This window comes from Egretta garzetta, unplaced genomic scaffold (assembly GCF_000687185.1).
Source record: "Egretta garzetta isolate BGI_Z169 unplaced genomic scaffold, ASM68718v1 scaffold81, whole genome shotgun sequence".
NCBI classification, from domain to species: domain Eukaryota; kingdom Metazoa; phylum Chordata; class Aves; order Pelecaniformes; family Ardeidae; genus Egretta; species Egretta garzetta.
The window spans coordinates 9,468,832-9,484,215 of NW_009258671.1; the positions used below are offsets into that span (position 1 = coordinate 9,468,832).

Below are 15,384 nucleotides of genomic sequence, written 5' to 3' on the forward strand. Positions count from 1 at the left end.
TGTAGGTGTTTAAAGCACTAATTATCATTTCTACAGATCTCTTTCAATGTTACCTAAGCAGTATTGCCAAATACATTTTGAAACCATAGCCATATGTGTGATTCACTATCTGGCCTGGCCAGTTTGGTAAGAAATTTATTCTCAATTATTTACAATCAAGGTTTTGCTTTGAGTGATACCATCAGGGGAATCTTGAAGACTCGAGATAATAAGAAGTAAATGATTGACATACTTCCACAATAGGCAAAAAGCCAGGAATGTCAAAAAGATTAGAAGAGGCTTCTATTAGCTCACTGCTAATATCCTCCATGCATTGCCATGCCCTAGACTTAACTGAAACAATTAATAAATCTTTTAAAAGAGAAAGCCCCACCTTCAGTTGGAAACACACACTGTGTGGAAAGATACTGAGGGGCTGAAATGCTCTATTTCTGACAGATTTAACTGCCAGACTTGGCAATATCTGTTGAATCCTTCATAAATTCATGACACTTCATTTGGGATTGAAAATAGCTAAATGTGCTCAAGTTTGCCCAAAATATGTCGGAGCTGCTAATCCTCTGCTGTTAAAAAGGAGGGATAAACCTGACGTGTCAGGGCAGGAATCAAGCTCATAAGCCCAAACTATCTGACTAGCTGCACTTGCCTCCTCCTCTGGCTGTGCGTGGGAGTGAGCCAGCTACCAGCCAAGACAGGGTCGTTGTCACGAGGATGATCTTGCTCACATGTGAGCTTTGCTTCCACACAACTGCCTTGAGCTACTTGGCTCTAGAAACTTGAGCCCAGCTATCAAAGACGTAATGGCACTTCATCTGACTCCCACGTAGTCATCACATAGTTCCAGAAAGGAAAAAAAAAAAAAAAAAAAAAAAAAAATCTCTGTTGCAATGTCTAGTCTGACCTTTTGGTGATTTTTCATTCATTTAAATGACAGAAGAGACTTCAGAAATAGGAAACAAACCTAATCAGGAGAAAGGTGCTACTGCGCACTCTTCTTAGGACAGTGGACCAAATCCATCCTTGGTGCTAACTCCTTACAAGCCAGAATAGCAGCTGAACTTGTCCAAGCGTGCCAACTTCCTTTTGGCTGTGTCTGTCCAACCATCTAAATTTTGTCAGTGTAATTTGACCCTTTGTTTTGCTCAAGAGAATTTCCTCAAGACCTCAACACAGAAACTGCCTGGCATTGGCATATGAGCTGTCTCAGTTGCCCAGATTATCTCACCTCATGCTCTGAGGAGGCCAGAGGTGCTACTTTGTCCTACCAGAACTATAACTGGCCACCAAACATGAAAAAACCCCAACCTTCTAAATCTTCACAGAGTCTTCAGCAGGTCTGTTTGTTTTAAAACACCTGCTACTAGCTACTTGCAGTAAGGATCATGCCACTGGAGCTGGCCCCTAACCACTGCACTTACAGAATGGGCTGAAAAGGTTGAATTTGAGAACTGCTAAATCTGACGCTGAAGACCAAGGTGTGCTCTTGCTAATAACTATCACTCTAGATTTAAGCACGTTACTCCAGGATAGCAAACCACCACTCTGAAAGAGAAGGACAGGATCTGGCTGCTGTTAGGGTAGTGGTGTCTGGTATAACAAAAACACACTGCTGTCCATGTAAACAATCAGGTGACGTCTCCTCATGGGTTGAGTCATGCATGAGTCCTGACTAACGCATGAGCCCCAAGGCTCTTTCAAGCACAGAACTGGCTTGCCAAGGGAAAGGAGTGGAACCTAAGTTTTCTCAAGTCATTGTACTGCCTCAAAGAAGCACGGTACAGCCTCCGGACACTGATAATTGTGTAATAACTTGTCTTCATTTTTGCTTTGAACTCACAGCAAAGAAAGGGGCCAGTTCTGCACTGAGGAAAGTAATTAAGACAACTGTAATTTTATACCACCTTTCTGGACTGCACTCAGATTTTTAAGGTTGCTTACCAGCTGCTACTCAAATTCATTCTTCTTCAGAGAGCTATCATGGCATTGCACAACTCTCATCCCTACTCACTTTTAGCTTTTGCAAATAGGATGGCAGCCCTGTGCTGCGGATGCAAACCTAACAATCCATGGATGTTTATATTCCCTTTACGGAAAAAAAATCTACTGTTGGTGTAGTACGATCTACTGAACCTTAAAGGTCTTGAAGTGATTCTCCCTTGCGTTTTCTTGTGCTGAAAAAGTGGAGGAGAGCACTCATTTGTTTTGTGAGGCTGGACTGTGTTCATCTGTAAATAGAACACTTCAAGTTGCTGACCATTTTCATGTAATACAAAGAGCTTTATCTCGGGGAATTGACAAGAACATAAAATAAGGTTGCCTTAAAAATAGGCTGTTAGTGTTTTTTTCTGTTTGGTCCTTCTCTAACAGGTCACCAGGACTGGAACAAAAAGAAGTGATTGAAGAAGCTTGTTTTGCTTGTTACTTACTGGACCAACGCACACCGATCTGCTACACAAACTGCAGTGAGACCCAAGGATGAGGAATTTGTCCTTGTCAGGGGTGAAAGGATCCTTCATAACATAGCTTTCTTCCAAAAGCCTGTAAGAGAATAATTTCAGGCTTTTAAGGGTAGATTTCACAGTATGGGAGAGTTGAAATGGGGAAATTGTAGGGGCTGAAAGGTATCAGCCCTTTCTACTTGATTTGCTCAGCCTGGTGTTGTAAATGAGGCAATGTAGCAACTATGCAGCTCCCTCTTCGAAACCAACATTGTGGCTGCCTTCAGTCCTATACCGCACTTTCTGTCTTCCAAAGTTAGGGTGATAATCTCAACGTTGTATTGCTAGGTTTTTCTCAGTGCTCTACCTTCAAGTATTTTTTTATCTTCCATTTTTATGACAGGCACCTTCGCATGGCCAACTTCAGTACCTTGTCAAGTTACCATTTCAATTGCACAGCTTTTAATTGGAAGTTCTGTTCCAAAGCTGTGTACCTATGAGTGTAAAATAAAAAGGGTTTACTGCTCTTGGTTATGTCACTGCTGCAAAGCTAAGGTTCCCACCTCTTGCAAGCAAGAGCTACTAGCACAGAACATTACAATGACCTGAAACATGCTTACTTTATGTCAGAGACCATACTGTTTGCTTCAGGGTACTAAGGGAGTGCATTTATTAAGAATTTGGCAACCTGCTTGAGAAAGACTAAGGCCTTATTCTTCCTGGGAGCTCCAGGCAAAATATTACAGAAGTCAGTTGGGTGTCTGTCTGCACAAGGCACCCTGCAAGGCTGGCTTATTCTTGGACTTACATCAAACTTGGATTCTGTAGTAATATGGAGTGTAATACATATTTAAAAGATATTCCGTTAACTCATACTGCCTTCCCCTTCTCTACGCACATATACAGACACACATGTATGTTTGTGTCTGTGAGTGTATTCCTTTTTCCTTTTCCTCTCTACTCAAAAAAACGCTATGGCTCAAGCCTTCCACTGTTAGGAAAGGTAAGGCACCTTAACTTGGCAGATCACCTGACAAGTCTCCTAGTGTACAAAGACTGGATTACCTTTGCAAAGCTCTCCTTGCAAGATTCACACTCTTAATGTAGTCATCATCAGGGCAGAGACCTGGCCATGGTACCAGCCTTCATGGCTGGCATGTGTTCCTGCAGCACTGCATTTAGGACATGTGAGTAGACCAGCAAGTAAGCCAATAAAGATAGTGCGTAAAGCTGTTTCTTATAGGCATGTACAGAAGTGTTATGCTTCAGCATTATTTTTTTGCTTTTTGAATCTCAGCAATCCAAATAAAGCTGAGATGTTAACACTGAGCTTGGATAACCTAAAGTTAAGATTCGTGTTCAGCTTTGATTCAGACTCTTTACAAATGGACCCGATCAAAGGTGGGCTATTGCCCTGCTGAGCAGACGAGGGAAAACCAGCAGCACCATGAGATTTGGAATGATAAAAATACAGCTGCCCAAGTAAAAAAGATCTGATCTCAGCCCAAGCAGGTGGTGATCAACAGCTGCTTCCATTACATAAGAAACTGAGCGGTCTTAGTGAGGTGAAATGCTGAGTACATGTCTGACTTCCAGTTCCAGTGAGTTCCCGATCATGTTTGCCTGATGGGTTCATTGACCAGGACAGCCTCAACAGAGCTACTCATACATTTAAAATGAAGTGCTTTGTTTTATGGGGAGTTTAATGTCTGCAGACAAAGTTGTAACTGCATAGTTTCTGGTCAAACTATCCCTACTTTGCAGAGATGGAAAAGGCTTCAGTCTCCCAGAATGTAAATATGTACTAAATTTCCACACACTTCAATGTCATACAATCTGCCAAAGAATTGTCTAATTCATGCAAAAAGCATTGCTGTTCAAAATTCCACATCATGTCAAACAGCTCGTAAAAAGTGTTTTTACCATATGTATTTAATTCATGCTGTGTTTACATGTTGCCCAGCTGACACAGCTGTGAAGAAAGGGCTATTCCCAGAAATGCTAGGCTGACAGTCAACAGTATTCTAGTAAAAAAATTATGGTAAATAGTAGGGTGGCCAGTGGGGTTAGGAATAAGTTAAAATACAAATCTTTGCATGGTATTGAAGCAGGACAGGAAAGTTGATTTTTGTCTTTGCTATCAAAGCTGACAATTTTTAACATTTCTTCCCTTGGGAAAAAGAAGGTCACTTTAAGTACCAAGCCTTGTATTCAGGGGCAATATGGCATGTTATTGGGTTCACACAGAGCACATCGTTCCACAGTACAAGGCTTCTAATGCTCACAGCATAAATGAAGTCTGCAATATGAAAGACTGTACTTACACAATAGAGTGTGTGTTTGGTGGCTTCTGCCCATAGTACGTATACGGAGCTGTTAAGCCACATAGCTGACATTTGAACTCTCCTGTAGGCTGAGCTTCTTTGGGAGCATCCATCTTCAATCTACCTACAAGAAACACAAAAATCATGTCAATCCAAAATGCAGCACTGGGAACATGCGGGCAAGGAGATTAAACTGATGTGGGACATATGGCTATGCAAATTAAAATCCAAGAGAAAATTGACTATTGCAAACCTTGATTAGTAAATCTTTTCTCCCAAATCAAGTTGGTTTCCTATGTCTCAGTTAAATTTCAAAATTCTTTACAGAGGTTTAGAAATTGCAGGCTAGGAGTCTAACTATAAAAGTTCACCCATTAATTTAGAACCCGATCCATAAATTAATTTTGGTAACAAAGTGTATGGCTGTGACTGGAAAACCCTTTGCTCAGCCAAGGCTTATGCTCCCTAAGCACTTCCCAGGAAGCGACTCCTCATTTGCTGTGCAGAATCCCAATCCAAGTTCTGCAGAATCCCAACCCAGCTCTGCAATGCCTGTCTCCTCCCACAAACTGCAAACGGAGCCATGAAAGGGTCTTGGGACCCTGCTCAGAAGGCAGGTACCAGAAAGGCAGGTGTTGCAATGACTTGCTATGTCTTTTTCTTTGCTTCTCGTTCACCTTCAAATAGAATTTTAGGAGCTTAACCCTGGCTCCCTGTTCTTATCTGGCTTCCTATGGCAACGAGGCTGATGTAATCACCCTGTGCCTAGATAGTGTTGGCCTATTCAAGCCACACAGAACAGAGGAGGAGGTACCGTCAAAAAAGTTTAGGTCCTACAACTTTTATGAAAATAGGCAGAAGAGGGAGATTGGGCTTTATCCTCATGGAGGGCACCCATATATTTCTATAAATCAGAGAAATCTGCACATGAGAAAGCTATTGTCCATCTGTCTGAAAGATTTCAGACACCCATTACAAAGGTGTAGCTATCAGTCATGAGATATAAGATGTTGGAAACCATGCTTCATCAGCTTTGGTACTTACAAGATGACTTGTTTAAAATCTTGGCCATTGATTTGCATTTGGGAGCTTATCCAGCTGATACCAGTTTACTTGAGAGTCACACCCTGCGGTTTTCAAAAAGCATGGTGCGGCAAGTATGCTTTTAGGACTGATTTTGGTATGTATGCACGATCAGATCAAACACAGCTAACCAATGTGCATGCCCAAAATCGCACCAGTCCATGAATGGAATGTGATCACTTGTTTGCAAACTGGGTACCTTCGCTCACCTGCACCATTTTCTCGAACGGACACATTCGCCTTGCAGTGAGCAAGAAAACTCAAGCTTTTAGCTAAAAGCCTCCACACTTTTCACAGCATGCAGTTTTCTGCTGCAAACCTGCCAGCTTTTTTAAGTGAAGTGGAGCTGGCATCAAGCTGTTAGGAAGGTGAGCACGAAGCACTTGGATTTAAGCAATGTCTCAGCAGTTAGGCTGTCTGAGCTCATAGCTGGGCAGACATACAGCCTGCCAAAGGACAGCAGGCCATTTCCTCTCTTCTAGATTTGTAGCCATACCATTCCCCTCCAGAGCTGATTCACTTCACTAAGGCCCTGTCCCTATTTATGTTTTAGCTCAGCTCGGGGGTTTTCCGAGGGAACAAATCGCCTGGCTGTCCCCGCTCACCACACTTGGTTTGCATTGTGGAGCAGTCTTAAGGCACACAAACTGGACAGTTTCAGGTGAAACTACACTGAAAGATGTGCTTCAGAAGCACACCTAATACACTCCAACCTGGACGCCCGACTAATGGCCATCCAGTCTACAGGCTAGGACCCGAGGTAGTCCGAAACATCCTGAAACCCGGAGAGGGGGCAGCTGGTATCCAACACCAAACACCTTGGCCTATGGTTTCACTCTTACTGCATCACACTAGTTACTAACGTGGTAACAAATAAAAGAACTTTATTTTTTTTCCTTCCAATGTCTTTTTTTTTTCCCCTCTTGTTTTAGGGAACTAAATTGGCTTGCAGAGGTACCCAACAACCGCTAACAGAGGCACAAGGTAAGAGGGAAAACTGCACAGCCAGGAGAAAGGGAGGGCTGAGATGAGGGACCAGTATTTCCCTCTTTCAATGACAGTAAGCTGCTATTTCTGCTCACTCTATGTGGTGAAACTGAATCCTTAGAGACATATGCTGCTAAGGTGAATTAGGGGCAAGGTGAAGCAGAGCTGTGACTACTTGTCTTCTAATGTTCCAGAAGAACAGGGAGCCCCAAAATCCTCAGAGGTTACAGAGGCTTCGTAACAGGCACGCGGCTCAGAAAGCCCTAGCCTGTTAAATCCTGAAACTTAATTTTGGGAATAATCTCCCTTACCTCATCATTCCTTCACCACCAGCCTTTCCATTGCCATTCCTGGCCTTTCAGTAGTACAGGGAGCTCTTCAAATGTAACACAAATGGGACTGGGTAATGGTTTAATAAAGAGATCCAACTCATGAATACCTTAGGCAACTACATTTTTTTGAAAGTGATGTAACCCTTGGATATCGTGTATTTTCCCTACCTCATGGGGATGCTTGACAGAATTTAATTAACTAAAGTGCTTTCAGATTTTTCAGTTAGATATAAGGCATGTACATGCTACCTGTTTCTCCCTATACATTAAACCTGGGATTCTTCAAACTATACACAAACTCAACTAAGAAGTCTGCTTTGTGAACTCTGCATTTCAGGTTTACCAGGTAAGTCCCCCAAATGTACTGAAATTTACCTTTTCTGTAGGTAGTCACTAGCAGTACCAAGACACCCACCTGTCTGAATGAGATTCAGTCCCAAACATTGTATGCAATTTTTTGTAATCAATCTTTTTTAAAAAAGGGAAATAATTAACCCCACAAAGGTAAAGTATGAAAAATCACTTGAATCAAATACACAAGACCGACATGGTGATCTTTTCTTTAAAATAAAGCAAAACACTAAGAACAACAACAACAAAAAAAGATTATTTATGGCAGTGAGGATCATAGACTTTGGAATGAATGTGTCCCGATTCCAAGTGAAAATAACAGCCCTGGGTTCAGAGCTGAAGTACGTTAGATATAGAAACACCTGCTCTCTTATTAGACCATTGGCATGTAGAACAGAATCTGTCCAGTGACTACCACTGGGAAGGAATGGTATCTATGTACAAACAGATTTTTGGCTATGCCAGTTGAAAAGCATATGATCCTGCCTGCAAGGCAGAGATCAATTTATGACGCTTTCCATTTTACTCCCAGCTTACAAGTCACTGGTATCAGCTGTACCAAGTTTTATGTCACTGGGAACATCATTTGTCCTGAGAGCTTGTCTGCACAGCAGCACTTGGGAAAGTTAAGGTCACTAACTCAAGGTGTAAAGTTAATACACACGCAGATTTCAGGGTGAATGCTCCCATTCAGAAGTAAAGTTTGCTATGTAACAAAATAAAGCCATTTTCCTTCTGGAGAAAGAAATTCGATGGCAGATGTAATAAACTTTTAGTTTATGCATGTGCTTCACACCTTTAGTCTCAACCACCAAGGAGGCAAGTCCTAAGATGCACTTTCTGACAAAGCTTCTACCACTTCCAAAAAGCTCATCTGCAATTGAAGAACTGTATCTTTATGTCAGATAGCAAACGCACAGAAGCAATCCTGGGATGAAACCACGGTCGAGACAGGCACCAGTTTATCACAAAGTAAGCTCGTTGGTTTGGCCCTATACACCATCTTAGCGAGATGCCTGATATGACAACCATGACAAGGTGGCTGCCTCCCCTCCAAGCAGACATATGAAGCATGGGTGAGAACTCATTCCTCTCTAGCATACCAACAACAGGATGAAGCATCTCTTGAGGAGATAAAAGTCTACGGCACTAATCCCTTTACAATCACAACACGCAAATTTGTAATCTCAAGTGACTCAAATCATCACCAGTGCTAACACTGTCTTCTTCTCTTTTCCTTGAGAATTTTTGATGCAGCGCCATGTCCCAGTAACATGTCAAATATCTGGCCGGCTGGTATGTACTGAAGAAGTCTTTTATAACAGCTTGTTTAGAACTGAATTCTGCCCAAACGCTTGCCATTTTGGCTGGAAGCCGCAAGGTACTTAAAACACGTACTTTAAGCACATGCATAGCTCTTCTGAAAAGAACACAGCTACCCACACATGCTTGATTACGAAGCAAACACTGAACTAGCACGCTCAGCAGAAACCTGCCAAGTCAAGCCCAGAATGCTGCAGGACGTGCGTGGGGGCTGGCCCACGTGTCATGGCGAAAGGTAAAGCACACGGGTTTGAATGCCATACGAAAGAAATAATTGCAGGAAAAGCAAGGTGCAGGTTAGATAGATAGCAGTGCTGTTAAGAGTGTTTCTCCATGCTGTGACTGATACGTGATACGGATGTGGGGAAATGGCTCTCAGTGCAGTTCTCTAGGGACTCCTAAAAACTTCAGGGCAGTTCTGCTCGGAGCATTCTGCTAACAGGCCTGGAAGGCATGCCAGAAATAATAAATCACCATTAAATTGTCAGGGTCAGTGGCAAAGTAGTGGCACAGATAAGTAATCTGATTTTCTTTGCTTCAAACCTCATTAGCACAAGTCTTTACAATGCATAGGTTAAGCCCCTCTTAATACTCCACAGGAGACTCATGTATTTCTGAGTCACTGATAAACTAGAGAAACTACACAAGAAACAAACTGCCTAGAAACAGATGTAGACTTTGATTTGAAAGGGTGTCAGATAAAACCAACATTGACACACCTTTAATCCTCTCCAATTAAACCCTTGCTTCTTTTTCCTGACAAGATTCTCCTGCAGTATCCACCGTTGATGACGACGACCTACTACAATATTCACAGCTTGATTCTCTACGAGAAGGAGCACTCTCTAATAGAAGGGCGGGAGCCATTGAGTTCATAGCCTGGTAAATGCCAAATTATTTTGCAGTGTTTGGTGTGATATAAATTTCAATATGCTTCAGCACCAGGAATGCACTCACCTCCTTCAGAAAAATGATCTGTTGCCTAATTGCTCAGGTAATAGGTGGAACAGCAGAACCTTCTTACTTGCTACTTAATCCCCAGGTGAACAACTCTCTCCCTCCAGTTCGTTCATGTTATTGCCCTGAAGGCATGTTTAGGTCACCTGTTGGCTGCCTCCCTGCTCGTCCTTTGAGGTGACTTACCTTGGGTTCGGCGTAACAAATTAGCCCAGGAATGCAATTTCACCAAGCGTGGCTGTTTGGAACTTTCACCCTTATTACCCCTCCCAGAGATCACTTGATTTAATTAAACCTTGACTTGGGGCAGCAACTTCTCCCTTCGGGCCAGGGGGATCATGCTGGTATTGCTACGCTCGCTCTGCTCTGAAGGAACCGAGATCACTGCAGCAGACAGGCTTCCCTCCAGGTATGGGTCATATAGCAGGCCCCAAGCCCTGCTTTTTAACAACAGCTTGCGTGGACTTCCCCATGGCTGTACAATAAACAACCTGGGTGGTCACAGATGTGAAAGCAGGCGTGTTTTTCTGAACAGTTGTAGGGAATGTTTGAACAGGGTGTGCCAGCAGAAAGAGAGGAGACAAGCAAATCAAACCCCTTCCTTAGGTAAAAAGGCTTTATGAACACTAGATGGATCTCAAAAAGGCATCTACCAATACCCGATTTAACAAATCTGAGAAACCATCACTCAAAAAAAAAAAAAATCTAGCCCAAGTACTCCTTACTTGAATAAGGCAGGCAGCCAGCTCTGAATTAGACAGCATTTAATAACGAAGAATCTCAAATTAGGTGAGAATTTGACAGCTCCACACAGGAATGCTGCGACAAGGCACTGATTAACCGGTATATACCACTGCCCTCTAGTGGACACACAGGCACTGCACAGCCCCGGTGACTGGCAGTATCCCTGTTACCAGCTGCCGGGAATTCTGGTTTCAGCACCTCTGCTCTTCTAGGGTGACTCAGTTGCAAAAGCCCAGCTAAGTGGGTCACACAGTAAGAGCAAATGATAGAATAAAAATAAAAGCAAGCTGCCCAAGCATTTATGGTAGAGGCCATCTCCATGCCTGGTTGCAGGGAGGCACAGGGAATGGTGGATCTCTCTACGGTGTAACAGAACGAACAATCCTGGCAGAGGAGGGAGAACTACAGTGCCATTTGTTCTTCCTTTCCTTCCCCCCCAAAATTAACCTATGGTCACATCTGTTTTCCTGCTCGGTCCACCTCATTCCTGTTTTTATTCCTTCTCTTCCAACAGGCTTTCCTGAGCAGAGTACTTACCACATCATCATCCGTGATGCCATTCTAACATTCTATTCACATAAAATGGCCTAGAAGTGAAAGGAAGGCAAAGCAAGCTTGTTGCTCTCCTCACAGCACAGTTACAGGGACTCATTGGAGAGGAGGTAACACGGGAGATCCAAACACTGAAGTGTTCGCTGAAGTGAACATCAGTTCTGGATTACAGTTATTCCTTGCCAAAACAAGGAAATCAGACCTCAGGTCTGATTTCATTAAATCTCCCTTCTGGTATAGCCACAATAAATAAGCATGCTGTGGCCACAGGTTTGCCCCTGCCCTGAACTGATTTTGTCTTCCTTCCAAACTCCAGTTCCCTATTATAGCTTTGTTAGATTAATATCCATAGTGGGGAAGAATAAGACAGTAAGGCTCTATTAATATATAAGTGATGATGATTCCTTTAAAGTTGTCCTTTAAGAAAAGTTATGGAGGGCCACATGTGTACCATTGAAAGTATCAGCTTAGTTAAGCACAATCTAAACTTAGTGCAATGCTTTCCAACAGAGTCTAAAAATAGGAACACCAAGATTTTGTGGAAATACACAAGGAGAGACTAACACAGTGTTTCAGGAAATAAGACACTGTGACTTAACATAATCCTGAAAGAAATAAACATAGCTCCAGTGATTTATCCCCCTGCGGAAAGCAAAGTTGGTACTGTAAGGAAATACTCAGCCCCCACTACGTGGGGTTGCATGTTACAACGTGCTTGCTGTGACAGCCAGTGCCCACTGTCCCCCGTGACCAGCGAGACATTCAGCGTTAATATACTTGGGGAAGAGAATTCCTTCCGGCAAAATGTGACTGAGGCTCTCAGTTTCTTAGGACTGAGCTCAAGCTGAAGACTGCATAACGAAGTAAACCAAAACGTTTAAAAAGAAAAGAAAACAAAAAACTACCGAGGGGCGGGGGAAGGTATGGAAGCTTCAAGAAAGCCTGAGAATAAAGACCTGTACCTACTATATACACACTTTCTCAAGCACATAGCCCCACACACCTTCTTACAGGCATGCCCATTTCCTCCGAAAGACATGTTCCTCAAGGTTTGTTATCCCAGCTATTGTGAACAGCGAGCACGAGAAAACACCAGAGAGAGCTATTTCCAGCATGTTTGATAAAGCAAAGAAGTCCACTGTCACTCAACCTTTAGAAAGTTTTCTCCTCCCAGGCACTTGCTGGGAGTTCTGTCACAAGAATTTACAAACAGGTGCCTTGTTTCACACCTTCACACAGAGGTCATTTCGGTTTTGCCCCTTTGATTACGGTTTACAGTGGAAATTAGACCTTCAGTCAGGGGCTAGAGGCTTCAGGACTTCCTGACTTACATATACCGTAAATTCCTGTTTTCTAGCCACGTAGCAACATGAAATATGCTATCTGAATTCACCCAGGCACAAACACTGTTAATTTTTAGCACATTTTCAGGTTAGTCTGTTTGCTCCTCTCAGACTTTGCCTCCCAACCAGTACTTGGATTACTTTGCCTAAAAACCACGCAAATACTAAGGCTGCACTTCTTTTAATACCAGATATTCTCATCAAATAGGTATCAAGGCACACATATAGGAACCACTTTCATAATTTTCTGTAGGACACAGAGAAATTATACTTGTTTTCAGACAGCTGGAGACATATTTTACTGTAGACAGCCAGGCCTTTTCTTGTGTGCATGCTCTGTAGTCTGCACAGCCTGTTCTTGAGAGCATGTGTGTTTATGCTCTTCTCGACCTGAAGTTCTTTTGGAGAAATTTACTGCTCTGTTCTTCACAGGTAAGACAGGGGGAAAGCGGGTTTTTCACACGTGACAAATTCCATCATGGATGGAGATGCATGGATCCTAGGATTCACTATAACCAGAGTGGACTGCTCCTACTGGGTCATATGCTAGGAGGGCAGGCACGCAAGATCTTTACAGTTCTGGGGTTTTGCCCAAGAAGCTCAAAAGTCCAGTAAGAATTAGTAGCATCCTCATGTGTCACAGGTAACAAAGTAACTTTTCTTTGGCTTCAGATCTCTGTTGAGCAAGCACAGATAGGTCTGACTAAGATTTCAGAGGTCCAAGAGGAAAGTGTGGACTGCAGAGTGGAGCTAATTAAACAGCAGAGTTGATAGGGTCTTAACAGAAATTTTGTATGCCATATGTTTACATGAAGTTTTTAAAAGTTCTGGCTACAGCCATAGATAAAGCTTAAGAACACTTTGATGTTTGTTACAGAATTAAATGCACGTTTCCTTTGTGCACACAGGCATACCTCTAAGTGTGGTGAGTAATAATAACTTCACTCAGTCTTAGAAAAGGTATGACAAAATAAATGAACAGGTGGGGAGGAAGGCTTAGTGGAAAAGTATTATGGCATGTAGTTAGAAGGAGACTTTATAGGAAGCAGCACGGTTCATGTGTTAGCTGGCCAGTAAAAAAGAAAACAGAAAGAGCAGGTGAAAAATGCTTCCACCAGGTGTTGAAAAAAGGAGCATAAAACACTCACTGACACTCTCTTGCTTTATCCTGGCCTAGAACAAAAAAAAACAGAAAACCCCAAACCACTGGCAATCACACAGATAACTGATTTCTTTCTTAATCCCAGTCTCAGGTTTGTGCTTATCTATTGGGAGTTTTGGGGTTCTCACAGCTTTTTTGATTTATTGATTTTTGTGCCAGTAAAAGCACTGCTTTAGCAAACAGGCCAGTGCAAAGGTAATGTACAGGCTAGAAAGTTTAGCATCTCAACAAGCCTGGGGAACAAATCCCCCTTCCAAGACAAGTTAACAGTGAAATCCAAATCTTTTATTTGATGATAATGGTAGGGAAACTCTTCTTTGGTCAGAACACCTCCAAGCAACCTGCATCTACACAGAGTAAAACTTTCAGGGGATCCTCCACTGTTCTTGATGCAACCTTGTCATATTTGTAGATGTACATCTTGACTCTATTTGAGGCAAGACATAAAGTGAGGCAAAATATAGAGTAATGCTTTCATTATAGCTGCTACTTTGCCCGGCAAACTTCTTCCTTTATGTGGTAAATTAAGACACAAGGAAAACAGCATTTTTGACATGGGCTCCTGGAGCACGAAGGTCTTAAATTTTGTCTATATAAAGCATACCATTTTAACTGTAAGGATAGAGTTAAAACAGTGTAACATTTTCATGTAGAATTAGTAATGCTGACAAAACAGGGTTCGTATCAATACAACTTTTAAACTATACCAGTTCAGGGAAACGATAATCAGCATATGGTATCTTTGCACTGGTATACTTCTAGGGAACCATCCAAGGTGGTATATTGGTAATATTACAGCAGGGGGAAAATCCCAAATGAAAAAGAAAAAAAAAACCTCAACCGATGCACAAACCCACAAGTACTGGTGTAACTAATTACTAGTACATAAATCCAATTCTTTGACTCACAGAGGACAGCTCAAGGGATTATTTAGTCCATCATGCCTAAGGCACAACCAACTTTTATTTTGGTGGCATTTTGCTGTGTTTATAAAAACTCTCCTACCAGCCCCAGTGCCTTAGAGACAAGTAACAGGTCAGCGAGCAAGCCTGGATTACATGTGAAAGAAAGCCACATGATTAGCCTTTCTCCTTAAGCAGAGAAACCATTTCTAGCATTGCTGAGATATGGAGGTACTTATTGGGGTTCTCAGAGCAGATTCAGAAAGAAACTCTGGTACCCCATCTCTCACGTATCTTGCAAAGTTCCTACCTCCCCCTCATTTTTCAAGGGGAGTTGAGTACCTGATTGCTTCCATGGTTCTACAGTCCTCAAACTCCAAAGCTGTGATCCCAAACCCACCTTGTTCAGGTGCAACCTCCTACTGGAAATCCCTACATATCACAGGACACAAGGGTTTCCCCTCAGCTCCCTAGGCTCCTTAAAGCTCCTTCTTTGGGTATGTCCAAAAGCAGTGCCCTCACACAGCTCTGAGCTTCCCCGGAATCCTCCCCATAGTCCCCTTCGAGGCGGCATCCTCTAGCTCCAACTCCCAAAGTTCCTCATAAAAAGCAACCTGTGGCCGCTACATTCCATTAAACAAAGAATATACTTTATACTAAAGCCCTTGTGGAGAAAAAAAAAAAAAAATAAAATGAATAAATAAAATTATCAGAACCAAGCTTTGGATCTGGATCCAGAATCGCTGTCTCCTGTTAAGCCGTCCCCTTGGTCACGGGGCTGCCACTCTCCGGAGGCCCACGCTCTCCCTCTGGGCCTGGGCTCTGCTCAGGCTCGCTCCCGCAGTGTGAAGGGGAGGGTGCCCCCCTGCCGGGGGTAACTTACGCT

At 42.7% G+C, this 15,384-nt stretch overlaps 1 protein-coding gene across 1 annotated transcript in view; it reads right to left on the minus strand.

The window, feature by feature from the left end:
* The window catches only part of CDPF1 (cysteine rich DPF motif domain containing 1), a 9,301-nt gene extending 4,423 nt beyond the window's left edge, over positions 1-4,878 (minus strand). The window contains exons 1-2 of the mRNA XM_009648791.2: positions 4,763-4,878; positions 2,427-2,538 (exon numbers count right to left, since the gene is read on the minus strand). Of these exons, the coding sequence (XP_009647086.1) occupies positions 2,427-2,538; positions 4,763-4,875 (225 nt within the window). The 5' untranslated portion in view covers positions 4,876-4,878. The remainder of the gene's footprint in view (positions 1-2,426; positions 2,539-4,762) is intronic.
* Between the last annotated feature and the right edge of the window lie 10,506 nt (positions 4,879-15,384).